Consider the following 27,759-nt stretch of genomic DNA (forward strand, 5'->3'; position numbering starts at 1 on the left):
CTATTTTTTGCTAGCACTATAGCAATAAAGGATTTTTTTTATGAGTATATAATTTAAGTCACGAATTGTCTCAGTGAACTAATTAGTTGAAATGAATTACAATTCATATGAAAGAGATATTAACATTTAGAAAGAACCAAATTATTACCCCATCTCAGACATTAAAAACATGAAAGGAAAAATACACCACTGAATAATTTAGTTAGCATATCACTATTTTCACTTAGTTTTGCTTGAATTTGCTGTAAATCTCAAATCATAAGGGAACTGTTACAGCAATCCCCCAAAAAATGGATCAGTGTTAAAGTCACCACATTTCTGGGAGTAGGGGTGTTCTATAGTTTAAAGAGAAAATGACTGCCTGTGGTGCTTCTGTCTAATGCTTTTGTTGCCTACACTGTGTTATATAAGTAGAATCTTTGATCACAAGCGTAATGTATAACACTTGCAGACAAATGCTTTATCACATCCTGTATCCTGTCATTTGAGCCAGAAGCCAAATGCAAGGCTTACTTTGCTGTGGTTTCTATCACATGCAATACAAGCACAAACACATACACAAAAGAACATTCTCAGTCATTTTCTTATTCCTTCTTTTTTTACATCCCCGACACACATAGTTTAACATTCCTTTGGTTTGTTCTCAGGCACACAAGCATGAATTTGCAGCATTTCCATTCAGCGCAGTAAGGGCTTAGCTCTCCAGACCCTGATAGCACATGGAGCTCCGGTTTGGCAGAATACCAGTGGGCTGCTCTGTCCTAGAGAGAGTGAAAGGGAGAGCCCACATATGGAGTCCGTAGACCACTCAGCCTCAAAGCGTGCCTCAGCTCTCAGGGTGATGAAATATTCATTGAGCGTGCTCAAACACAGTGAACGCTTCCTCCATTTTTAAAGTGGCACAGAAGTGGGACTTCTCATCATATTGGCCATAATTCAATCAAGTTATCATGTGGTGATCGTCAAATGCACACGCACACACACACACACACACACACACACACACACACACACACACAGGAGTCTGGCTGGGGAACAGCCCTCTACGATGAACTCTAGGGTATTTTAACTTCCCTTAACAGGGGCCACTATAGTTCTGTCAACACTACCTCTACTAATCAATTTATATTGCATACCTTTGTAACTTCAGCAGATAGCTGAGATCAGCTTATATTTTTCTTACAGCACACATTTAATAAATGCAGAGTGCTGTGCAAACCACTTTTTGTTGGCATCAGTCTTTCATTTTGCATATATGTTTTATTGTAAATGCATCAATTTAATCATTGTAGCTAATGAAACTGGTACAAAATGCACAGCATTTAATTAATCACTAGATGTCAGGAATAAGTTTTTGTTTTGTTATAGTGTAGGCCTAAATCAGGTTAGACACCATACTGAATTTAACATGGATGAAAACTACAGTAGCTGTGAGGGATAGACTTCCGAAGGCACAAACTGTATAAAGGTCCTGAATCAAGTTTTTGCAAGTCACTTTTTAAAGAGTGTTTGTCTACTGAAACACATTATCAACTGAACAATCCCTCATAGCCTCATTTTCATTCCTGTCAAACATCCTGCATGTTAGATGTTGCTACCCTGACTAAGATCTGAAGAGTTCTGTTTTGAGTTGTACAGTTTTGCACTCATGTGTTATACTAGTGTTAATTATTTGATTTGACCCTGTTGTTTAAAGCCCTAAATTCAGTTCCTTGTTCATTATTTATTGTCTATGTTTGCAAGTTGTTCTGTTCTCTTATCTAACAGTCATGTGATATGTTGTTATTTTATGATCTTTATCCTTTTTTGCAACCAAAAACTGCATTATGAAATAAAACTCACAACTATTAGGCCTGTTATACTGTGCGTCACCCATGCAAGATATTTGACTGAAATAAACACAGTGTTTTTATTATGTTTAACCCAGTTTGTATGCTGTTATTTGTGGGTTTAATGTGTGCAGGTTAAAAGTTGCAAAAGTTGCAATGTAGCTATCATGATTACATGCTTATCTTATTCAAACCTTTTTGTATGCAAATCTCCTTGAGCAGCTTGCATTTCATTGTCCATAAATACTTTGAGGACTTTTTTGGCTCCTTCAGAAGAGTCTGAAGAGTTGACTATCAATAATTCATGTTGTCTTATCTCAACTTTACAAACATGTTCAAGATCTCTACTGTGTTGCTGCTTCCACCCACATTACCTCATTATCCGGTGAAAGTCTGAATAAAGCATAAACATTAAATATGTGTTTTGAGATACTGCTGCAGCATTCTAGTTCACACAGATGTTTGCAATCTATATGAAAGCATCACTCTTCTGCTTAACTTTAACATATACTGTATATGAAAAATGGACTACCGTAGAAGCTTAAAGTAGAAAACAAAACAGGACACTTAAAGAAGCTTAACCTTGAGTGAGCGGGTGAGAGATGGTGGAAGGACAGTGCCTGGAGCAAAGAGTGAGACATGCAGCCTCAGTCTGGTCATGAGATTTCATCACTCTAAAAATACATCCTCTAAAAAAGCCCAAAGAGCTTTTCTGTGCTGTCAGTATGTGTGTGTGTGTGTGTGTGTGTGTGTGCTGAATAATGAAGTGTGAGAGCTGGCAGAGCATACACAGGGTACAGATTCTCCTCAGGACAAACCACGGTTTTGCCACAACATTTGTTCTCTGCCCCTTTTTTGGAAAGAGGGAGTTATACTGGGCTCTCCTGTAGTTTGCTGTGCTTTCCATTAAAGGGATGCTCCACCCAAAAAATAAAAATTCTCTCATCATTTACTCATGCTGTCCCAAATGTATGACTTTCTTCAGATAAACACAAACTGTGAGTCCACCCAAAACGTGATGCTTCAAAAACCACACAAGGTGAACATGATGGTATACAACCTCAGTGAATGAATCAATGAAACTGCTCATTATGTTCCTGTGGCTCAGTGGTAGAGCATTACATTAGCAGTGCAAAAGGCCATGGGTTTGATTCCTAGGGAAAACACATACTGGTAAAATAATATTGTATAGCCTGAATGCATTGTAAGTTGCTTTGGATAAAAGTGTCTGCTAAATGCATAAATGTAATTACAGTTGGTCTGAAATAATGGTTTATAGTTTCTTTATTTGCATTAAGTCATATACAACTGAGTTGACATGAAGAGAGGAGAGAATGAGACTATCACTGTAATTCTCCAGCTTCACTTTATAACAAGAATTTCATGTTCATGTTATAAAGAATCACATTTTTGTGATAAAAGTCCTTGATGCTTGAAACACTGCCAATGTCAGATCCCAAAACTTCTAAAAAGGCAATTTATTGACACCAAGCTGCACAAATGACTCTTTTACTGAATATCTTTCTGCACGGCTGCTAATATTAATTTTATACAACAGTTTAATAAACATGCATTAAGTTAAATAATTGACCATTGTCAATTTTGACAGATTTTACTTTATTTCGCCAGCAATTTTCTTTTCTTCCAAATAACGCAGAACAGTTATGTCTCCCAGAAATATAGTGTTTTGTTTTTGCATTTTTTTTTAAAAACTCAGGTGAGTCAATGATTCAATGGCCCATTCATTAACACAGTGGTCACTTGCATTGTTCATGAATGAATCTGATTTAAATGAGAGGAGTTTCATTTTTATGTGGAGTATTCCTTTCAATGTCCAGCGGTCTTCACTTGCACAAATGTATGCATTGTAAAGAAATGTGTGGAATTGTAAAATTTAACATAAACACAATGTTAATGTTATGAAGAATCAAATGTATGAATGATTGATGTATGAAATACTGTAATGGATAAAAATATTTGGTACATTTCTGCTGAAGAATTGTCACATGATATTTAAACGTCCTTTAAAAAGCACTATGTCTGACCAGCTCTTTAATCACACACACTCACTTTCACACATGTAAACTCAATCATTCTGTGTGTGCATAATTCATGTGTGTGGGCAGATGTCACAGCATTCTGACAAGAGAATTTTAATGAATTCTAGTGACTAAAAGCCACATAACTTCAAATTAACACTGATGACAAATAAGATGGTGATCCTTTGTTCTGACCCTCACCCACTGATGCCATTATTCTATGATGAGTATCAGCTACATGCCAGCAGAGTAATCATGAAACAATAGTGCTTTTTTTCTAGCTAATGCATCTTACATTTTATGTGGCAAACAAATAATGCAGTTTGGAGACACATATCTCTATGGAAACAGAAATATGATTTTGTGGTGTATAGGCTTACTATTTGTCTGTTTTCCTGAGGTCATCAAACTGAAGTGCAGGTTAATGTTTGGCTTGATAATCTCTGTGATGTGTGAAAGTCCTATTCAAGTAAATGGGTCAATATAGCCACGGCAGCAATTAGAGTCCTCTGAGAAGAAGAAAGGTAATGCACTGCAGTAACTGAATGCCTACAGATGAAACATCTCTCTTCCTAATATCAGGAATAATCAGGGAATGTCAAAAACATGTAGGTTTTACTAATGTTAAACTAACATTAAACAACTAAACAATTTTAGAAGAAAGAAGGAAAAGTCTGCCTTGCTTTCAGCTGGACTACATAGTCCTATAATGTGAGTGGGTAAAAAAGTATAAAAGATGTGTGGTTTTTAGGAAACAAAATGATGCTAACAACACAGTCCATCTGTAAATGTTAGTAATGCTGCAAAGCTGGTCCTTGCAACCCTCACAGAGTTGTGTGAGAAAGGATGGAGCCAGACTCCCACAACATATCAATGAGCCACACAACAGGTGGTCTGCTGCTCATCGGGACAGGAATTGGTTGTAAAACAAATGCTCCTACACACACCCCACTCTCTTTCTTTCTCTCTCTTCTACTGACTGTTCTGAACTGTGACATGAAATGCAGCAGAAAACAAAAAATATAAGTCATTTGTGTTTTAAAGAGTCCTCCACAAAAAAAATGTATACACACACACGCATATTTCACAATATTCCTGTTTTATTGTATTTTTAAAATCAAATACATGCAGCTTTGGTAAGCATAAAAGACTTTAAAGAACCTAAAAAAAGATGGTTTTTCCTCTCATACTGTGTAGTTACATCATCCCAGCAGGAGCTAACAGGAACATACAAATCAGTTAAACCATGTCACCCTGAATGCGTCCAAATTAGACAAAACTTAGGGAAAAAAAACACTGTGCTGCTTTGTCATTGTTTGCACATCCCATGTGAACAGGAAATGTAATATCTCTTATCTACTCAGTTAGAGATACCGATAACAGTATGCAATTAGATAAATGAAGCAATGCTTTATGAATGAGGCATGAAATTACCCTCCCTAAGGGATGAATTAGTAAAACCTGGCAGCCAGTTTCCACCATAATAGCTACTTCGAAGTTGCTGTGGACTAGGCTTCATTAGGCATGACATGATCAGGGATGCTTTAATGCAATGTTTTTTGCACAAACAAACTTAGCACTGGAAACCATGTGTTGTTCTGCCACTAACAAACTTCTGTAGGGCAATAGTGTTCCCTTTTGAATGTTTGTGCCATATAAGATGTGTTATTATTAAGCTATAAACATAACTTGCTCAGCAAGATTCTCCTTAGGTTTTCTTTGTCATGAACCAATGCACTGTTATGGCAATTCATAACTATTTTACATGTTGATGTATTGGTGGTAGCTAAATTGTATGAATTTGTACGTTCTCATTAATACATTTTTGTTCAACCCTACTGCTGGTTATATTTAGGGGTGAATCTTCTTGCTGATTATTCCTGAAAAAAAGTTTATGTTTTCATACTTAATCATATAAAAATGATCACAATCACTTTTTTTCTCACAAGATCAGGCTAGAAAAACAGACTTCCACTATATCCACTATATCCACTATATCATCACTTGAGGCAGTGTTGAGAATGCAACATGTACTTGCACTCCATTATGACAGTCTGCCAAGTCCGCGGTTTTCCCGTGGAATTGGTCTACTTTAACACTGTTGCCGCAGGTTAAAGCGACCCCTTTAACGTGATATTTAGATCCTAATATGCAAATTTCACCAGGGGAACCCCTCCAAAAAAAATTTTATTTTATCCCACAGAATGCAATTTTATCGGGGGCCCCCTTGAAACGCGATTGGGCTAGTTTTGAGTAGCAATTGGGAGGGTTTTGTTGTGAAACACTGGCATCCCTGCAGTCTGATACATTTCTGAACACAAGAGCAGACAAAATTGAGTTTGTGTTTCTAAAAGTATCTGCAATCACGCACTTGAATAGAGTAAGCCTTTGTTTTGTGTTTAAATCTCCATGTGTGCCACTCCACCAAAACCAAAGAGGCTTTTACTATGCACTACCCACACAAATCTTTTGTTCTTTACTATCTTCAAAAGATATTAAGCATGTTCAAATTAGGTGTTTTATAAAAGGCTATGCAATAACTGTAAAAGGAGCATTGGAATGTGGGAGACGTGCCATACGATGAATCTATTCTTAGTTCGCTGCAAGGAGGTAGTTACCATAGATTCCCTCTTTCTCTGTGCCTCTTTTTCTCTCACACGTACACATGCCATCTCTCACAGAGTCCAGCGTTTGTTGCTATGGAGACAGCCCCGTTATCCTACGCTTGGAATTGTATTCTGAACGACCCTTTAGCAGGTGGGGGATCCGAGGAGATCAGATCTGCTGATGGGTATGTAACCAATCACAAGATCATACCTCACAGGGCCACCCTGCATATTTGTACCTTTAATGTAAAAATGCTTTACTGTTCGGTTTCAAACACAGTCTGTATTAATAATATGACATGGCCTCTCATGATGCATTGCTTAATAAAAAAAAGTAATGTGACTGCCACAGTGCAATACTGTTCCAATAATAGTAAGAAGAAAGTACTCTCAGAAAAAAGGTACAAAAGCTGTCACTGTGTCTTTTAGATATATGTACACTTTAGGTACTAATATGTACCTTTATGGGATGAATATGGACTTTTTAGGTACAAATGTGTACCTTCTGAAGAGGTACCTCCCCAGTGACAACTTTTGCACCTTGTTTTCTGTAAGTGTAATAGGCCACGCTCTGTACATCTCTGTTTTGACTCTTTTCCAATGTTGCAGTGCAAATTTTCAAAACCAGTTAAAACAAACACATTCACATTTGATACAGGCCTAGACTACACCCAATCATGTTTCAGACTCTCATTCGCTGTGCATTTAAATATTGACCTTACTCAGATTAAAAGCCATATTGAATTTGACACGGATGAAAACAAGGCTGTGAGTAATAGACTTGCAGGATTTACAATGGCGCACACTGTATAAAGGTCCTACATCATGCAATTTTTACAACTCACTACTTTCAAATTTGTTTTATTGAGTTTTTGTCCACTGATTTCTTTTCTTCAGCTGAGCAGTTGTTAACAACAGTATAATCCTTGAACACACAGTACTTCTATCCTTCATCCTTTTATCTCTCATTTTCTTTCCTGTCAAAATATGGTGCTCTGACTGAATGTCTATAGGCTGCACTTCATCTATTTTTTTTTATTTGACTTAATTGATACTCAAACATTATTATAGAGTCATTATAAGCTATTCTGTTTCTATTAAAATGTTTTAGCAAATTTGCTTCTTAGGCTTCCAGGAATGTTACTTTTGCATGGTGTCAGTTGGTTTTAAATGTTATTGTAAATTTAGATTAATTTTCAGTGCAAGTTTATTGATGAATGACCCCAGAAATAGAAAGTGAATCACTCTCCTCAAAAGCTGAAGGAGTCAGCTGGATTTCAAAAGTCATCCCAGGATACTGGGAAATGCCTCATTCCTTTCTGCTGACCGTAGTATATCCTAAAGGGGCTGGCAGAGTAATGCCAGTCAATAACTGATCATGCTCTGAAGAACATATTGCTGTTGTGGGGAAGTAGGAAAGTCTTTTGTCTGCCGAGAAGCAAGAATAAATAACCGTCTGGATGGCTTTATGCATGGAAACCTGGAAAATCTGAGCAGCTCTTTGATCAATTAGATCTAGGAAGCATGCTGAGCTTTAGTGTTCCAGAGATATTGTGTAAGCTAATGTATGGGTCAGTCATACTGATTTCTGCTGTCCTCTAAACATATGCCTGTCTAGAGTATTTCTGAAAGAAGGGGAAATATGTGCAGCTTTTATTACCATAGTGATGGCGGACTAAGTAAACAACGGGTCAGCTTCAGGGGCGCCCCCAAGGGGTATAAAGCCACCCCTGCGGCCACCCCTAGGATTATTTGCAGTGGGTCCTATTAATTTAAATGCAGAATGTAAATTCACAATAGTTTAAGAAGTGGAAAAAAAAGTGCAGCACCTGCTGCAGCCACAGTTTTGCGTCTCTGAGCAACATTAAAGTGTTTCGTTCCTGAATGAATCAACCGTTTAAATGATTCGGTTCAATCGCAATGAGTCACTTATTAACAGTGACTCGCTGCCACCTATTGGCGGTTTTAATTTCACATTTAATGGAACCTTTTCATTTTTTAAATAATTTCAAACATCATTTTTCAATTTTTTTTCTTTAAAATATCAAAACATTATTTATTCATTTGTAACTGCAGGTTAAAGTATTCCATGATCCACGGAGCTGCATTAAACAGTGTGTAAAAACATCTAAATGGCACTTCAGATGCAGCTTCTGTTTTATCTGCATTGCAAAGATCAATTTTGTTGATACTGATTGCATTTGCTTGGTAACAGCCCAAATGCAAGTATTTGACCTAAAATATGGTGCACACTTTTAGAAACAATGGTGTAAAGGTAAACAAAACAAAAAAAATCAGGTGTCAGCACAATTAAAAATAAGATATCAGCACAATAACACTCAGCAAAATAGTGTAATTATCGTTATCGATAAACAGGCTACCACAGTGACTAATGAAAGCAATGAGGTCATTTGTTCAAGAGTGATGGGAGGAACTAAAATCTGGTGTGTGTGTGTGTGTGTGTGTGTGTGTGTGTGTGTGTGTGTGTGTGTGTGTGTGTGTGTGTGTGTGTGTGTGTGTGTGTGTGTGTGTGTGTGTGTGAAGTTTCACCCATAGATTGAGTGAAAATTACATGTAAGTGTGTAGCCTTGTTTATAATACTGTGATATTCACCTTATTTTTTACATAAGAGTTGCTGCAGCCGTTTGTAAAATTTAATGTACAAGTCTGACTCTTACTTTTAATAGCTCAGAAAACATACTAAACATTGAAGCATTAGGTTGATTCATTTTGACTTTAATAGTATGAGAACAGATTATAAACTCAATTTTGATTATTTTTCCCATGAAAAATGTAATATCTATTTAGGTTTTCGTGGAACTTTTGAAAAAAAAAAAAAAAAAAACCTGAATACAGTCTCTTTTTTTCTGGGTTGAATAAAAGTTATACTTCCACAGGTTAATGGTGCAACAAACTTAAATTACTATTACTATTTTTACTCGTATAACATTGGGGTCTCTTGGACCCTAAATATGAACAAAGTCAAAAAATATTGGTTAATGACACCACCACTCAAATGTGCCTCTGCATATTAACCCTTAGATGATTACTAAAACAGGTATATTCAAATCATCTTATGAATGTGTAACATTTAATTGCTTCCAATAGAAACGGTGGTCGACCCAGAGCCCACAAAACATCTTCTACTTTGTGGGCGCATAATTCTAGCAGTTCTGACAGCCTCTTTGAGATGAGAACTGTGCACTCTACACACGCTCTCCTTCTGATTATGCATGATCTACCCCCTCCATTCGCTCCGGCTGCCACTACGTAGTTGCCATGGTAACCGACAGGACGCAGACCTGAGGTGGGCAACAATAGGATTTTCCGTGTATGAAGATTCCACTGCCTTCATCTCATATCAAACACTGTATCTGATGCTGGAGAGAATCTGTACAATAGAAGCAAGAATTAAGATACTGTAGGCCTTATGTATTTTAGGCTTATTTAGTAATGCATATTGTGTATTTGTGCATAAATGCGATCCATTTTATTTAGTTAAACAGCAGTGTGTAAACAGAAGGCTTTAGTAGCTATATCAGTACAGTGCTTTTCAACTGAGACTTGAATATGGCTGTGAGTCTGGTTGTGCGTGGCTTGATCAGTATTCTCTTTGGCTTTCCCTTCACTAAAATTATTGCATCACACCAGACTTCATCCCAACTAAATAAAATATTGGTGCCTACCAAGAAAGACTATTTTGTGGCTGAAAATAACATTTTAGACCATGTTTGTTCAAGGTAGTTTATGCTTGTTTGGTGCTGGTCTTGGTGGACCAACATAGCCATGCTGTTTACCAAAAAGAACATCTTTCCAATGAAGCTGGTCGACCAAGGAAGGTAAATGGGTTAAACAGAAGCATTGCTAAAAGTAGCAATTAGTTTCACTACATTTCTCATTTTAAGATCATGTAGTCTAGCTTTTTAAGTTTTTTTTGCTGCTCCCTTGACAATATTTTAACAAGATTTGTGTAGGCTATAGTATTTTCTGCCTGCTGTTATGAACCAGAACAAGCAAAGTGCAATTCTGGAATGATCGACTCTTTTAAGTCGATTGAATTGAATTTGTTTAGCGGCTCCTTGCATGTTTATATACAAATGTACGTGTTTTGTAGTTAAATGTTATATATACGGTAGCAAATATTCTTTCATGGTTAGGTAATTACAAAGAAAAATGAAAATGAATGGCTTTTGAATGGGTTGAATTGATCACAAAGTTTCCAAAGTAATTCACTCCCTCCAATGAATCAGTTCAATGGCTCTAGTCCAGACTATCTGGAGTGTTAAATTTAAGTCAAAAGTCATATATGTTGGCATAGCAAATATTGTTTCATGATTTTGTTTTAATTACAGAGAACCTGTAAGATAAATTTCCAGCGAATTTGTCGAAACCAGTGTAAATAATTCACTCCAATGAATTGACAGCAGTTACACCAATCAAGCATTGCATGTGTGCATTAAATTAAGACTAAGTATTATATATAGTAGTTAATATTGTTTCATATTTTGGTTTTAATTACAGAAAGGTTTCTTACTCTGTCTCGTGCAGCACACAGCAAGCTGTGGCTGGTTTTGGGCCAACTTCAGCTCAGCTGCCGTGAACAGCAGGAGCAGAGTCATGATGGGAAGGGCAGTGAGAGCATGTATTATTTATACCAGATAAGAACCAAGTGAGCAAGACTCAGTGTAATTTTCTGTTCGCCCACAGCCTCCCACAATCCCTAATCACGCCATGCGACATTTGTGGAGGATGACTGGGATTGTAAAGCGTGCCATAGTTGAGGAAGAGCAGTCCGTTGTGCTTCAGTGTGAAGAATAATACCCACACCTGCAGTTACTGACTGTTCCTGATTTCCATTGGCAACAATGCTGCATTTCGCATAGAGAACACTAGAGAGCGTGGGAGGCAGTAAACCATGAAATTGGCCCAGTGGTGAAAACAAGCAGCTTTCTCCAAGAGGTGGGGAAGGGGATTTGAGGGAGGTTTGCTGATGAACATGTAAAAAAAAAAAAAACACACACATATGCACACAAACACAAACACACACTGACACAAAAGACAAATGCCACATTGCGAAGCCAACTTCAATTTGTCTGGCACATTTATTTACTGAAAATGTGTTTTTAAAAATTCCTACAGCTTTCATTTTGAACATAAAATGTATCTACTGGACAGAATCATCTTACATTCATAAAAACATATTAGGCTATAAATATGTTGTGCTTATACATGACAAAAGGAATGTCATAAAAAAAGTTTGATTTGAATACCACTGTAAATGTACTTTTTTATGTCAATTAGAGGCCCTTGATGTGAGGCATATCTCCCTTTTGCTGTTGCTAATTTCCAAGGTTTTCCACAATGCCATAACAATCATACAGATGTGGACACTCTTATATCTGTCGTCCTGGAGTGAGGAGAGCGATGGAAAAAACTGAATGCTGCTCGGGTCTTTTTGGGAAGAAAATTTGGAGGGAGTGTACAGTATAGTTCAGGTAGTAGCTACCATGATATAGTTTACACCCAAAGGTACTGACAGCTTCATGGACTAACACGCCATCTAGTGTCTATTGTCCATGATGACACCTTTCTTAGTTATGTAGGAAGGGACATGGCACATTGGGGTAGTGTTTTATTGGCTTAGTAAATAGCCATTTTAACCGTTTTTTTTTATTACCAAAGCAAGCATTGGAGGAAAATAAAAAAGAATAGACGAGTAAATATATGCAATACATTAATTATAGCACTTGGTAACGTAAAAAATAATAACAAATTATATTTAAATAATATAATAAAATGAAAATAAATATTTTAAATAGTAAGAGTTAGAATAATAAAAAAAATCATTTACACTTTGCACATGTGTTATGTGCAAAAAACATGCATTTTACAATTTTTTTACTTTCCTTTTAATTTAGTTATTTGATCTATAAGTTATATAAGAAATATATAATATAATTATGTAATACAATTATTACACAGTTCTTTATATTACACCTATTTATAAAATAATATATAAAAAAATAAGATTAAACAGTACAATTAGAAGTACATATATAAAATAATAAAGGCTAGAATAATATTCTTACATACATGAGATAGTGTGCAAATGTGCAGTATTATACCCAAGTATGCCTTTTACATATGTTTTACTTCCTAATTAAAATGTAATAATGTATTAAAGTTGTAAATAACTATGCAATATAATTGTTTTGTATACAATCATTACAGTTTTTACATTAGACCTATGTATAAAACAATTTATTTATTAAGCCATAAGCAATGTATCAATAATAATAAACCATAAAAATAAAATCGTATAACATAATGATTTATTTTTAGATGACGGTGGACTTTTATTATGAAAAATATTTCGGAGGCCATATTGAATGCGTGGTGCCCATGCTGTTTGATTATCGAAAACAACTGTCTATGAAACACACGGAACTTTATACGCGCGCGACTTTTCAGTAGCACGTCTTTAAAAAAGTCATGGACGAACAACTTACCGTGAGTTTCTCCTTTCGGTAGTATTGTTTGGCGGTCTGTGCTGTTATGTAGTCGATATCTGACTGTTGGACTCTTCCTCCAGGGGGGATACAGTGAGCCCTGCGGCCAGTGCGCTGCTGTGGACTGGGGAGTGTCCGATGAGGGTCAGTTCTACTGCAAGAGCTGCCACAATGTGATCGAGGTTGGTCAAGAGACGAACATTATCAGATGTCTAGGGCTTTGATATCCTACAAATCCTCAAATGCTAACGCAGTAATTCTTATTGACAATGTAGTCCCTGGCTCATATTCTAAATAGATAGTTGGAATTAATTTGTTGTAAGGGGGTGAAATTAATGAAACTGTAAATTAATCTTGCATTATACACTTAAAAAAAATCATGCTATATATTGTCCCAATTTCTTCTAGAAAACGAGGGAGGTGGTGGATGTGAACACACTTCATAGTATGAACAGCAGGATCTCACAAATAACAAGACCCAAAAAGAAAAGACAAGGTCAGTCAAAGTATTCTGTCGACGTTTTCAGCTGTATATTTTTAAGATCCTTCCCTTTCTCTGATCTTGTGGTATCTTCTGTCTGCTTTTAGAGAATGAGCGAGAGTGGCTGGTTTGTGAGGGATTTCAGTTAATCTTGAAACACCAGGCCAAGGCTTTGGTCAGTCTCGGTGTCTGCATCAAGTTTGAGGTTGGTAGTTTAGTTTGGGTTAGACTACTAAACCCACACAATGGTATGGATGACACAAAAAAAGTATCGCAATTTGTTTTGACAGACAGAAGTTTTGTGGAATTTGTGGAAGAGATACCTGCACAACACACAGCAAGCTTTCACCAGAAATCCAGTGTACACTCCAAAGTTTACAGTGGTACGTTTAAAGTGTGTAGTGTACAAATAACACCATTTCTCTGGTTTCTCTGTTTCAGTGTTATTTTTGTATTGTTTATATCCTATTATAGTATTTATTAGATTATTTTGAATTAGCGTTGTTTTATATTTTACTTTGTTTGTGCTTTTGTCATTTTGATTTTTTTTTTTTTTTAACATGTTTAGCTTTAATTTATTTGTATTTTAGTTTTAATTATTTACTTCTTCAGTTTTGTTGTATTTATAGTTGCCAGCCAAACATTTTGAATTTTCATTTCAATTTTATTAATATTTTATTTTTACTTCAGCTTTATTTCTGCCAACAAAAATGATTAACAGCACTGCTCTGCTCTCTTCCTGCCTTTTTGCCCTCAAGTTCATGAAGGCACAGAGTGATTCGGAGTCTAACGCTCAAAGTGAGCAGTCTTATCACACCGAAGCTGCTTCAGAGATGTCAGAAGAGATGTCAGTCTCAGGTATGACAGTGATTGCTGTCAGACAGCTGGACCATTTACATCTTATACAGTGTTGATTGAAATTCATTTAGTTCTTTTCCTGCAGGTTACTCCAGTGAAGCACAGTCATCAGTATGTTCAGGGTCTTTGGATGCTGTTGTGTACCAAAATATAAAGGGAACAAAAATGCACAATCTTATGACTATGCCACGGACACTGGCCCTGTGCTATCTGGCTCTACTGTGGGTCCGAGAAGCCATCACTCTGGCTGACTTATTGAGGTTTGAAAGGACAAAAACAGCCCAACACATATTGAAAATATTACATTTACAAGTGACCGAGCAGGATTTCTAGCATGGCACTGTGTTCTTTTACAGACTCTTGATTTTGTGCTTTCATAGTATAAAAGCGGCTCGGCTCACAGTAAATCCCACTCTACATGATCGCTTTCTCTGCATCTACTCCGATATAAAAAAAAAGAATTAGATCGCTTATAACAAGCATTTAGTAATGCAATGTGCCAACCATTTCACTTAATTAAGCCAGATGTCAATACAAGTATTGTGATATTATAGTTAGTTTTACTTACTTAATTTAATTCTTTAAATACTTTTTTTTTTTAAGATTTATTTTTGAGATTACTTAAATGTAAAATTGTATATAATAAGATTTTTTGGGTTTATTTATTATAATTGTATAGTTGTATTGATATATACAAAATGGTGTAGTCCAACAAACAATCACAGCAAAACTTTATTTGACAAAACAATTAGTTTTTTTTTTCTCAAATCATGCAGTCCACTTTTAAGATTAATTAAAGGTGTAAAGATTTTTTATTTTTTATTTTTTGCATAACATACACCGAAATATCCTCCTTTATTTACGTGCATTTAAATGGAGTCAAATTTTTTTACTGACTTGATGCTATATGTGTTTTAATAGGTTTGCTCTGGATGATTTTTAGGCCCAAAGTTTTGTCCTAAGCAATGTTTCTGTTTGGTGTGCAGCATTTAACATTGCTGTCAGTGTGTTTAGATGTAATATCCTGATTACATGATGGCTTTTATACTGCGTATACTTGTACCGGATAATTTGAAAAACATATTTCATGCAGGCTGGTCACAGAGAGACGTGTTCCTTACATGAACATTCATGAGGCATTTCCCACGGAGATGAGACTGTTTGGAAGAGATGTCCAGTTCTTTAATGTTCGGGTGAGGAAGACGAATCTGGTTTGCATTTCTTCAATCATGAAACATTGTTTTGTATTTCTAATAGCTACGACTTCTGGTCTTCCACAGTACCTTCCGTCCTACTCGCTGGTTCATAAAGAAGCTGTGACTCTGGCTCGGATCTTGCAGTTACCCTCTTTTCCAACGGTTTCTCAGGATTGCCTTCTCCACCCGTTACCGCTCACTGTCCGCTATCTGTTGGAGGCAAACCTCCCAAGTGCGTGTTTTTGACAGTAATGTGTTTGGCAAACGATGGCATAAGATCTGAAATAAATTTACCCAACACATATAATAGTCTTTTGATCTGTTTCTTTGATACTTTTGACTTCATATATTACTGATCTTTCCTAGATGAACTTCATGTTTGGGTCCACAAGGTTATTAGACAAGCTGCTATGGGGGACAGCTCTTTTCTGACCTTTGACCCCAGCAAGGAGAAGCCTCATCTATTGCGCTATGACATTCAAGCAGTAGCTGTCATCATTGTCGCCTTGAAGCTCCTTTTCAAGTTGGATGATCATGTGGAGTGGTAGATAACTTCATAATTTGTAACTAAAGGTTTTGGAGTTATCCAAGTCCATGCAAAAAGTCGATTTAGTACTACACTGGATTGTAAAGTTATGTTTTTTTTAATGCTAATTATGTTCCCTTTTTCTCACTGATGTCTTAAGGAAGTTATCTGAGGAAGCAGCCAAGAAGAAGAAAAAGAAAGGTAACACTTTTTTTTAGCTAGTATTTTTATTTATTTATTTATTTATTGGTTCACAGCATGTTCTTATGCTTTTTACAGTTTTCAAGTTAAAAAGGTGGTTTTATGTTGTACAACCTGTCTTGGAGCAAGCCAGAAAGAGGGAAGAACGAGAAGAAGCCAAGTAAGATAACCATTTCAATAGTTTACATGACTTTTATTGAAAACAAATCTTTTACTACAACTGTTTTCATTCTGCACTTTCAGACGGCAATGGGGAACCACTAAGCCTCTCATTACATCTTTGCAACGCAAGAGCTTGGTTCTCAAAAAAAGGCGTAAGCTGATCGAGTAACATCTAGTAATGATCTCAAAACTGTATCTCAGTACGTCATCTATTTTCTGCCTTCATTCTCCAGGCGTTGCTGAACACTTGGAGCAGAAATTTCAGAAGTATAGTGACTCTGCACCAGAACAGTCGTCTTCCTTAACAAACCCTCATGCCAGCTTTCACTTCAGCTGGGGAAAAGAGGAAGGTTCGGATGGACCCAGTATGTTTAACAAACGTTTGGACTGTTCCCATAAGAAAGATGGGTTCAAGTACCTCTGCAACCGTAAATACTGGCATCCTGAACTGAGATTATGCCCACGCAAGTGAGTCATAACAAAGGTTTTTTTTTCTCTATATTATTGTATGTTATTATATATAATAAAATAATGTAATGTGTGATTTATTATTTCTATTAAAAAATATATATTTTTTTTAATTCCTCACAGGATGTGTGGGGATCATTTCTCAGAAATTGAGCCCAGTTTGCCCCGGATGTACGTGTGGGTCCTTGATCTCTTCTCTTTCATTCTGGGAGTCCGTCGGGCAGAAGTGCACAAAGAGGTCCTCAACGTTGAACGTCGTTTTTTGAAAAGGAATCATCAGGCCAAGATTCAATGGACTTTAACTTCCTGCAAAAAGACGAAAAAAAGGTCCAAAACCGCAACCCGTGAACTCAGGAAAGAAAACCCGTGTTCATGAAGAGAATATCACTGATGGAGAATGAAATCTGCATATCAGTTCCCAAGAGCTCTTTTGTTTCTCTGCACCAACAGCAGCTGATTTGTTCTTTGTCATGTCAGATTTTCACTTTTGAGCATTATTTTCAATAGTGTCTTGCAGTATTTTTACCTGGTAAGAGACTTTAAATGAACAGCATCTGTTTCCCTCAAAAGTGTATTTTTTTTATGTATTTTATATTTTGATTTAAAAATTGACCACTTACACTGAGTGTAGCTACACAGATGAACCAACAGGGGGCATAATGTACCTGACAATCGAGTGCTGATAGATTCCTTTGTCCTGCAGCTCACTAAAATATTTTTTGTCTTTTCATTTGTGTGATCAAAAGTGACAGTTGTAATAAATGTAAAGTAATTATACTAGGTCTTTCTTCTGAACGAGGGTTTTGTGTCTTAATTAGTTTTAGCCATTTCACCCCTTTCAGTCCAAGATTTGACTCACGCAGGAGAATGTTTTTTGATCACATTGTGATTGAAACTAATATATATATGCTGTCCTTTTGTACTTACAATCCACTAATGTCACACTGTACTCAACATCAGCACTACTATCTATACACCTTGATAAGCCTCAAAGATTATGCCTCAAATATAACATGGCAAAGGCTTGTCTTAAAAGCCTCATGAGAAAAAAAACACCTATTTAAATACATGATTATAAGGGTTCTTATGACAAGAGTTTATATGGTTTTTAATTGCGTTTCTTTTGCTCTTCTGAACAGCTAATATAGGAATTATTTTGATATAGCTTCTATATAGCTTACAGTATACACATTTGTGTTAATGAAAAAGGTAAAAATAAAAAGGCAGGAAAAAACGAAAACACTGAAACTTTTAGTTGATGACTACAAGGACTACAGTATCACCAGCCAAAGAGGAATTGTTCTGTAGCAAGTTAAGTCCAGCATGCGTGTTCTAGAGAGAAAAACACGGATGCGGGGCAGGAGTGATGGAAGAAAGATGAAATTTGAGAAAGATGGAGCCAGAGGGGAAACCAGGACAGTGTGCTGTCAGGGGTGTTTCTCTGGCATTATTTTCCAGCCAAACCAGCTGACTGTGTATGCAAGAGACGCAATGACAGGCACATGCATACACACTCAGAAACTTTGTTGTTGTTTTCCCCTTCACGTGTAGAGGGACCGTCTGCAGAGTTTTACTGGCATGATTTCTGTTTGACTTGTGCTCTCTCAAACAGACAAGCACTATTTTGAGCTGCACACACGGTGCCGAAAGTAAAACACTCGGTCTGTGGATTGTGCTGCACGAGCGCATTCTAGCTGACCAGGGTTTGTGTACATACAGATAAACACGCTGACCGCGAAGTCTCCGGCTTCATTTCTTTGTAAACAACCGACAGTCTTATCTTTAATGTTTAATCTCACTCCATGCTTCCTCTCCTCCCCCAACAATGTTTCTCTTTCATTCTTTGACCCGCAACAATGCTTCCAGTGTTTGTTGCTTTGACGCTGAAGTTTAGTTCGTATATTTTTCTCTATCAGTGTTCAGTGCTCTGAAAGTGTTCGCAACCATTTATAGCTTATGTTTTATATAATACATTTACATTACATTTATAAGTTAAAATATTTGACGTAAAAGCGACGTTGCCTCAAACATTTTTGCGTTTTTTTTATCTTTTACCAGATCACTAATAAATATGCTCTTTCAGTGACAAAACCTTAAAGCTCTGTATATAAAATGGTGTAATACTAAAATGTGAGTATTAGGCCTACTTTGTTTGCGCCATACAATACGCAACGCCTGCTTTTGAAAAAGTGCTTTGCAAAATATAAAATGGAACGAAAGTATGCATTTTCCACAATATATGTTGTGCACAATTTACTTTTTGACAGGACCTGAAGTGTAGCAGTAGTAAGTGTTTTCCAGTTGTTCACAAAAGCAAAGTTCCACTTAATAGATTACATTCTGAATGGTTTAAGATCCATTTCCTGTTTAGATAGAAAACTATAAATAGTTTACAATATATCACTAATTTTAGTTAAACCAAGAGTAGGCCATCTGGTGTACAGTTGTTTTAGTTGTGTGCTAGTATCTGTTAGTAAATTGGTCAGTGTTGTTCAATCTGAACACCTTGACATTTCTTGCACTATGTTGCATAGTGTTCTTGTAGCTCAATTGGTAGAGCACTGCGCTATCAAGCGTAAGGTTGGGGGTTCGATTCCCCGGAAACACATGATATGTAAAAATTGATAGCCTGAATGTACTGTAAGTTGTCTGCTAAATGCATGAATTTAATTTAATATTCAGTACAGACTGGTGTGAATATTGTGAACATTTTTCCATCCTTCTGTATGGATCGTTGGTGTGGAGGCGAGAGCTGTTTTGCTCTTACAGTCTCAACTCATGTGACGGTGCCTCTGAGAATTTATGTAACTTGTTTAAAACGCTGAGTAAGTGTGTCTCATTCCTGGACAGAAATGGTGAGAATAAAGCACCAGCACTAGATGCTCTTACTTTAATTTATGATGATAATTTATATATGGACATTTATTTTTTTACGGGCAGGATGCAGAAGATTCAGGCTACGCAACACAGAAAGCATGTTGCATCTCAGAGGTTAAAAGCATGCCCGCCCTTTTTGGGTGACCTACTTTTTAAGAACCCCACCCATCTGAACTCAAGTCATTCGGTTCAGACGCTCAGCAGCAGCACAAATTGGATTGAGCCCCAATGTTTCAACTGTTTTTCTTCATCAGCCCAAAGCGGACAGCACATCTGCCACCCAACCCTCCTATAGCCTGTGTGTTTGCATGCCCTGTTTGGCCTCTCTCTTTCACACACAAACTCTTGTCTCCTCTGGCCCACAGTCTAACCCCCCCCCCCCCCCCCCATAAATGGCCTCACTACCCTCCCAAGATTCCACGGTCTCTGTGTTCAAACAGCTTATACCATCCATCAGGAGAAGCTCTGCCTCTTGAAAACACAGATGATGGATCTAGAGTCTTTACAAGACTTCAAAATTGGGTTATTTTGGGTCTGACAATCTTTGTATATTCTGGGCTTCATTTTAAATTTGTGTGCAAAGCAATCAAAGGTTATACATGTTTTATAGAACACCAGAATTGTTTATAGGATTGTATTCTTCATTAACAAGACTTCACCTTCAACACCCCACACCAGTTAAAATCTTCATTCATATGCAGTTCAGCTCACAAGGAAGGAAGCAGAACAACATTATTTGTGTAATAGTTCTTGAGAAACAAAACTACATTCTCAGTACTCCATTGGGTGCAAGGCAACATCTGGTTTTGTGTACAATAGTGATAATAGTGATACAATGAACAATAGTGTACTGCTTTTGATTAATATGTGGATATTTTTTCTTAAAATTACAACTGCTTTCTGTAAGTGTTTAAATGACACAATTCTATCCTTTAATTCCTTCGTTAATTTCTGAATACAGCTGCTTAATGGTGTTATATTAAATAATATATCAAAATATATTTGTATTATTAAATATACAAATGTACACAAAGTATTCTGTTTATAAGAATATAAAGAGCTAAGCCCTCTGTGCATTCCAGTATCCACACTACTACAGACATTTAGGGACAGTAAGAAATGAATTTTATTAAACGAAGACATTATAAAATTGATCAAACTTACCAGTAAAGAGATTTAGACATTTATGTTTTAGTAATATTTCAAAATATTACTGTTTTTACTACATATTTGATCAAATAAATGTAATCTTGTTGAACATAAGAGACTTTTGACTGTTTTCATGCAACTTTTCTTCTAATTCGTTTACCTTTTTCATTGTTCCATCAACAGTAGATCTGCTTTACTGTCAGTCTCAGTATATTGCTTTTTTATTTTAACAGATTTTGCTAAATGAGACTTACATGGAATAATCTGTGCAGTATTTAAAGACCTAAGTCTCTTTTTTCTTTACTTGTGACACCCACAATACCAATTTTATCAGATATAAAAACTACAGATACATTCTAATTCTGCATTCAAAATGTAACAACTATGAAGCAAAACCAGATGTTGCCTTTTACACCCCTATAAAGAAATGTGTTCCTCTAATAAAAATCCTCTTTTGTTGTTAATACGTTTAGCACTTCTAAAAGAAAATCTGTGCCATTGGATTACCAAATATTACCAGACGGCAGAGAGGTTCACACTTTATAATCAGTCAAATTTGCTGAACCTAGTATTTATATAGAATAAAATATTGCTGTATAATAAAGGACGTAATACTTGCCTGTGTTCATGTGTCAATTATGTGTTTAGGACTCGTTTTATATTATTGGTTCATCTCTGTAGGTAAAAAATTAAATAAAAATCATGTATATTATTTAAGACATTAAGCATTGTCTTATTATATGTGATACATTAGACTACTTTTAGAATGTCAACAATAAATTGACTTTATTTTTTTAACTGCCATTCTAACAATATTAATGATTACTGAGATTTTCCAAGGACAGCAAATGTTTTCCTAGGCTTTATGATGGCACATCAGAGAAATAAGGTCTTTTTCACTGGATATCTGACTCTCTGAAGAGGAGGGGGCGACTGATGAAGCCTTTGTCTGCTCAGCTCTACTCACACAGACAGACCAGCAAAATCACAGCCCTCCTGCAGAGATACACAATTAGAATATATATGATTTGCACACATTTCCACCTGTTCTCACTAATCTTTTTAGTGTAGAAACAGCTAATTATCACAAATCTAATTAAACACAAAGAGACACATCAAGGTTAGCGTAGTTACAACAAAGAGATGCAGCACACTCAGGCTCCGCCCTGGATTCTTTCACAGAAAGCAGAGGTTCCTGAGTTCAGTTTAGTTCACTAAAACCTGATCTGTGTGTACACGTGATACGGAGATCCAATGATTTCCGGACGACGCTCGTGACAACTGTCTTTGTGAGAAGACATAAAATGACAGAAAAACACAAATTCTCTCACAAAATAAAATTTTTCTTAAAGTGTTTATTTTCATCGAAGGCGAAGTAAATATGCAAATAAATTATATATGATATTATATTGCTTTATAGGCACTATTATTGTGGTTTCATCATTAGTTCAGAGCTTATCCATTATTTCCATTGTAGGCTGTTACTTTCATAAGCAGCACCTCACCGTGTCCCCGTTTCCCCTTTGTGCACCAGTCGCGGGAGGCTACTAAACAAGAGTTTCCATAATCAAAGCAATACAGTCTATCCATAAAAACAAAACAATGGCCATATTTTCTGTAGAATGTGCACTACACGGCTTTGGTTCTTTGTTTAAAATTTGTTTTGAACACAGGCGTTGGCTCTCGTACTTCAGTGTGGACTCTCGTCTGCGCATGCCACACTCCAGACGCGTGCGAGTATCTCACGATTCCACTGGTTCTCCGCGCCGACCTTTCCCCCAGTTCTCCAGCACCGGGTTCACCGGGTTTACTCTGACACCGCTGACTCCTCTGTAACGCCCCCCAACAGCCACGCACCCCGTTTCAGCCAATCAGAGAGCGATCACGTACTGATCACGCGCTGCCTGCTTTCCCATTGGCGCGTTCCTAATACACCTTTGTTTTTGATTGGTAACATGTTACCACCCGCCAGAGTTCTCTGAATTTTGTTTCTGTTTTTTTTTTTTCCTTTTTCTTTCTGTTGTTTTTTTTTTTTTTTTGAGCTTCTGATTCACTCAGCTGAGCTTGAACCTTGCTGTAAAAAGTGGTTAGACTTATGCGGAGAGGCTTCGTATCACAGCTGTCTTCCCGTTGTTTTTCCATAAACCTACACATATGCTGAATTTTGCTTCTGACTCCGACCGGGTAAGTTGGTTATATTGCAAAAGTGGTTTTATTGGTTCTTTTTTAGTTTTTGCGCATTGACCCACTAATGACATCCACTTTTGCTGTAAGTTGCGACCCATATAAAATAATTTCATGTTCATTGACGGAGAACTGTTGACTTTGAACAGAGCAGTGTTTATAATTTTTGTCTACACGCATAAAAACATATCTGATGTTCTTGACACTTGCAACAACGAGCAACATTCTTTGTGTTACACTGCTTTAATTAAATTAAGTCATGACGAACCGTTTGCCGCAATCATTTGTGCATTTCCCCCCTGCATTAAGCTGCAGTGCTACTTACGTTCAACTGTTATATATATATATATATATATATATATATATATATATATATATATATATATATATATATATATATATTGCTAGCGACCTTATTTGAACCTTGAACATACTTGAATTTGAACGTTTTCACTTAATTTTTGCATTTAATTGTCAGTTATTTTAGAATGCTTTGTTTGTTTGTGTTATTACATCAACAGCAACGATGTGCATAGTTTCTATCACTCTTGGTATATCATAAATGCTCCGTTATGACAAAAACAGTAACATTAATGCAATATGCCTTGATATGGTTTACCACCCTTGGATGTTACTTTTTGCATTGCACTCTCACATGGCGCTTTGGTTGGGTGCACGTCACTCTTATATCTATATTTGGCAATGGGTCGTTCCCAGCAGCTCATGGTTAACGCTATGCAAGACTCTAGGTGGGTGTAGTCGACCAGTGCTGGGGCCCTTTCTTTGCTTATTTATGGCAGAAGCTATTTACAGCAGATGCAAGACAAACATTGGCCATTTTGCCATTTTTATTTTATATCATGCAATTTTATTGAATGTGTTTCATTACAGTGATCATGTTATTTCATATTCAGTGTTATTGTAGCTCAACAATCAGCCTACAATGGCAATAAATTACAAATGTGCTTTTTTAATTTGTAGCCCAGCCTTGTGGACATCTGTGAGGTGATGATGGAGAGAAACAGGCATGACATTGAGAAGTCCTGCTCCTCCACTCTGGAATACAATGACCTGGAGGCTGCAGAGGCTTTGGTTTGCATGAGCTCCTGGGGCCAGAGGACGCACAAGCCTCGCCCACTGACGCCCACCTCAGACTCTTGCGATTCTGTCCCTTTGCAGCCTGAACTCAACGAGTCCCCTAAAGACCTGGTCTCCCTCTCGTCACTGGTGAGTGACTCTTCAAAAAAAAAAAAAAAAAACCTGATTGTGTTCTAGTTCTTTATATGCATTATAAATATATATATCCAAAAAAGGCTTGGGGATGCTGCTGAGGCAAAAGTTGTTATGGGCTTAATACAAATGTTAAAAAAGTGTATTGTAGTGGTGTTAAAACAAGTGATTTTAAAACACTAGGCAACATACACTTGCCGACTTTGAAAATGGTTGCAGAGAAACATTGAACATCATAGAGGACTATAACTATGAAGTCATTACAAATACTAAAAACTCTCACAAAAACAAGATGCATTAAAATGAAAACAATATTTGTTCTAAAATTGGCACATATAATATATATGATATCCTCCAATTGAATAGACACTTAGTCTGAAGGTAAAATAAGTCTATCACACACTATATTTTCTGTGTCAGCTCAGACTGGCCAAAATCTGACTCACTGTGACTTTTGGCAACTAGCGTCAACTCGTCCAGGCTAAATTTGGGCCAAAAATCTGGGTACAAGTTATTAAGTCAGTTAAAGGCAATTCCCAATGCTCAATGCAAATCTCTTCTTTCCAACAGTGCATGACCCCTCCCCACAGCCCAAGCTTTGCGGAAACTTCAGGTACAGCGGTTCTCAGTACCTCAGTGGCCTGCTCAGGTCTCAAACCACATCCCAGACTATGCTCAACCTTGACCAACAGGGCTGCATGTCACATCAACTTGCATCCCAGCACCACAGTCCTACTCGGCCCAGCTCCACCAACAGAACAGCCCTCACTTTGCAGAGCCACCAGCGTTATACGGCACACCGCTGACAGATCAGTGGACCACAACATTCCATCTCCACACACAGGGCAGGAGAAGCCATGTTACTCAGAAAACTCTCTACAGCACACAGAACCAATTGCCAACCTCACAGCAGAACTGCAAAGCTGCAGTAGCCCATGTGACACTGCAGAAACGGAGAGAACTTCCCCTTCTCCTCACTCCACAGGCATTGCTATTCCAGCATCACATTCTGCCATTCCTCAGTCGCCCATGTCCAGCCCGCCGGTGCTCTGTCAGGTGTTTCCTGTTAATGGGCAGACTGGAATCATCTCCGCATTTGTACAGACTCAGATGCAGACAGTTCAGATGCAGGCCTCGGGGTCGAAGCCCATTCTCCCACATTCTCAACCTCTTCTGGTGGGCTCACCTGTGGCTCAGGGCACTGTGATGTTTGTCGTCCCGCAGTCTCAGGTTTCCCAATCCTCCACCTGCCAACAGAGCATTGTTACACTTGGGAACACGAAGCTCCTGCCCTTGGCACCTGCTCCAGTCTACGTGCCCTCAGGTCAGAGCAGCGGAGTGACACAGTCTGACTTCTCGCGCAGGCGGAACTACGTCTGCAACTTCCAAGGATGCAAGAAGACTTACTTCAAAAGTTCCCATTTGAAGGCTCATTTGAGAACCCATACAGGTTTGTGTCTATCTGGTATGTTTTTGTTCTAATAGGTTGTACCCATAAAATATGGTTGTTGATCATGTTTCTTTGTATCTCAGGTGAGAAGCCTTTCAGTTGCCATTGGGAAGGGTGCGACAAAAAATTTGCCCGTTCAGATGAACTGTCCAGGCACCGTCGGACACACACTGGTGAAAAGAAGTTTGTCTGTCCTGTCTGTGAGCGTCGGTTCATGCGAAGCGACCACCTGACCAAGCATGCAAGACGTCACATGACAACCAAGAGGTCCACAGCGTGGCCCAACGAAGTTCGTGATGTGAACAAAATGGCCACTTCCCAAGCAGCATCTTCCTTGCCCCTTAGTGTGCTTCTTCCTTCCTCAAACTAGGTTAAGACTCCGACCTCTCACCTCTGTCACCTCAGGACAATATCCCACTGACCATTTAATAGGGGGAATACAAGAAAACCAAGGCTGCTACACATCCATGTACATAAAACAATGTGACATTGCACTGGATCTTTATTTTAATCATTGTTGTTTATAAGGAATTCTTGTTTACTTTTATATAAGTTATGTCTCCCAATATGTATTTACTCCTTTGCCAAAGTTTTTGCATCAGTTCATCTGTTACTTACTCTTTACTTTTGTATAGTTGTATATAAATATCTCTATCTATATGAATGTAATGTGTATTCAAATTGGCATTTATTGTTGATATATGAATAAATGTTATTGATGTTACTTCTGTTAATTGGACAGTATTCCTGTATGTGATACTACCTGCAATATTCCATATTATTTAATAAACATTTGTAGTAAGAATATAGAATTGGTTTTATTTGTTGTCTCTGATATTTTATTGAGACCTCAATATATATACCAGTACATATATATATATATACCAGTATATATATATATATATACCAGATAAAATTAAGAAATTACACAACAAAAAATATTACACGTACTATAAACGGAGGTTTACAGGCGTTACAAAACGTGTAAAACGTAGAAGATGAAAACAATAGATTCATTACATAGCCATGAACCGGGGTGACAACACAGTTACACAACACCAGCTCAACATCAATTCTCAACACTGTCACCCCACAGCACCCAGTAACAAACCTCGTCCAATCAGATTGCTTCATTGTGGAGCGGTTAGGGGGCGCGACCAATCACAGAGGATGACGAGTTGTAAACATCAGCTTGACTGACAAGCCTTGGTCTCCGCCCATTTGCCTTACTGACCGATATTTTCAAACGAAAAATGAAAGCACAAAGAAAAAACAAAAGATAATTTTACTCCACCGAAAGCTGATTTTTTTCTGTTTTAATGATAATTATCTAAAGTGAGAAGTAAGCAAAATTGGAAGACTCGACAATGGCCTATTATCTTGTGGAGAACCAACCAGTTTATGCCATATCTGACCATTAATTGTTTGTCATATATGACAATAAAAGCATTTTAACAACTTTTCGCAAATGCATACAATTTATTTTAAATTTCCCTAAAACGGCAAATTTAAACAGAGGTGAGACTCCCCCTGCTGGTCTCTCTAGCATTACAGTCCGTTTACTGTATTACATAACTGTTCGAGAAATTGGTTTATTTCCACACCAGAGCTGAAAATACTATCTGGTATAATTATTTATATCTTTATTTTGGGTTGGAATATTTATTCTGTTTGTATTATTATTCAGTCAAAACAATAGATAGAACAAATTATTACATTAATAACTAAATAAATAATGTCGTCTGAGAATAAATATTATGAAAAAGACATGTATGCAGTTTCTTCATGAACCCAGATGTATCGCTTTGTTATCACAGCTTATCTGGCGAGAAACCACATTCTATGACTGAAACAGTATAAAGACACGTGTGGTTATTGTCCTCCCGCCACGAGGGTGCAGTGTCTCAAAAGCATGCTGTATTTTGTCCCAGGCAGTGACCTCTTAGGCGTTTTTTTTTTGTTCTTTGTCGACTCCCGCGTCCTGAAAATATTTT

At 37.2% G+C, this 27,759-nt stretch overlaps 2 protein-coding genes and 1 long non-coding RNA gene across 3 annotated transcripts; 2 read left to right on the forward strand and 1 right to left on the reverse strand.

The window, feature by feature from the left end:
* Positions 1-9,349: 9,349 nt before the first annotated feature.
* Positions 9,350-13,129, reverse strand: LOC132106741 (uncharacterized). Its single transcript, XR_009424191.1, has 3 exons — positions 12,984-13,129; positions 11,130-11,461; positions 9,350-9,865 (listed from the first exon to the last, which is right to left on the reverse strand). It is a non-coding gene; the product is annotated as an uncharacterized LOC132106741 (long non-coding RNA).
* taf1b (TATA box binding protein (Tbp)-associated factor, RNA polymerase I, B) lies at positions 12,959-17,670 on the forward strand. Its single transcript, XM_059512704.1, has 15 exons — positions 12,959-12,984; positions 13,067-13,165; positions 13,392-13,479; positions 13,572-13,669; positions 13,755-13,847; positions 14,223-14,322; positions 14,408-14,582; positions 15,416-15,515; positions 15,603-15,750; positions 15,885-16,062; positions 16,205-16,245; positions 16,324-16,405; positions 16,489-16,559; positions 16,641-16,875; positions 16,999-17,670. The coding sequence occupies exons 1-15, from the start codon at positions 12,967-12,969 to the stop codon at positions 17,249-17,251; spliced, it is 1,779 nt and encodes a 592-aa protein (XP_059368687.1). The 5' UTR covers positions 12,959-12,966; the 3' UTR covers positions 17,252-17,670.
* A 5,239-nt stretch (positions 17,671-22,909) lies between these two features.
* LOC132106742 (Krueppel-like factor 11) lies at positions 22,910-26,577 on the forward strand. Its single transcript, XM_059512706.1, has 4 exons — positions 22,910-23,085; positions 24,067-24,312; positions 24,886-25,765; positions 25,849-26,577. Exons 1-4 carry the CDS (start codon positions 23,056-23,058, stop codon positions 26,133-26,135), a joined length of 1,443 nt encoding a protein of 480 aa, XP_059368689.1. The 5' UTR covers positions 22,910-23,055; the 3' UTR covers positions 26,136-26,577.
* The last annotated feature ends 1,182 nt before the right edge of the window (positions 26,578-27,759 follow it).

The sequence above is a fragment of the Carassius carassius genome, chromosome 27 (assembly GCF_963082965.1).
Source record: "Carassius carassius chromosome 27, fCarCar2.1, whole genome shotgun sequence".
NCBI lineage: Eukaryota > Metazoa > Chordata > Actinopteri > Cypriniformes > Cyprinidae > Carassius > Carassius carassius.

Bases quoted from the DNA above. Each gene is read 5' to 3' on its own strand.
- taf1b (XM_059512704.1), top strand. The intron at 13,480-13,571 runs GTCAGTCAAAGT...GTCTGCTTTTAG, and splicing joins ACCCAAAAAGAAAAGACAAG to AGAATGAGCGAGAGTGGCTG. The intron at 15,516-15,602 runs GTGAGGAAGACG...GGTCTTCCACAG, and splicing joins TCCAGTTCTTTAATGTTCGG to TACCTTCCGTCCTACTCGCT.
- LOC132106742 (XM_059512706.1), top strand. From the start codon at position 23,056: ATGCTGAATTTTGCTTCTGACTCCGACCGG. The intron at 24,313-24,885 runs GTGAGTGACTCT...TCTTTCCAACAG, and splicing joins TGGTCTCCCTCTCGTCACTG to TGCATGACCCCTCCCCACAG. The intron at 25,766-25,848 runs GTTTGTGTCTAT...TTTGTATCTCAG, and splicing joins TCATTTGAGAACCCATACAG to GTGAGAAGCCTTTCAGTTGC.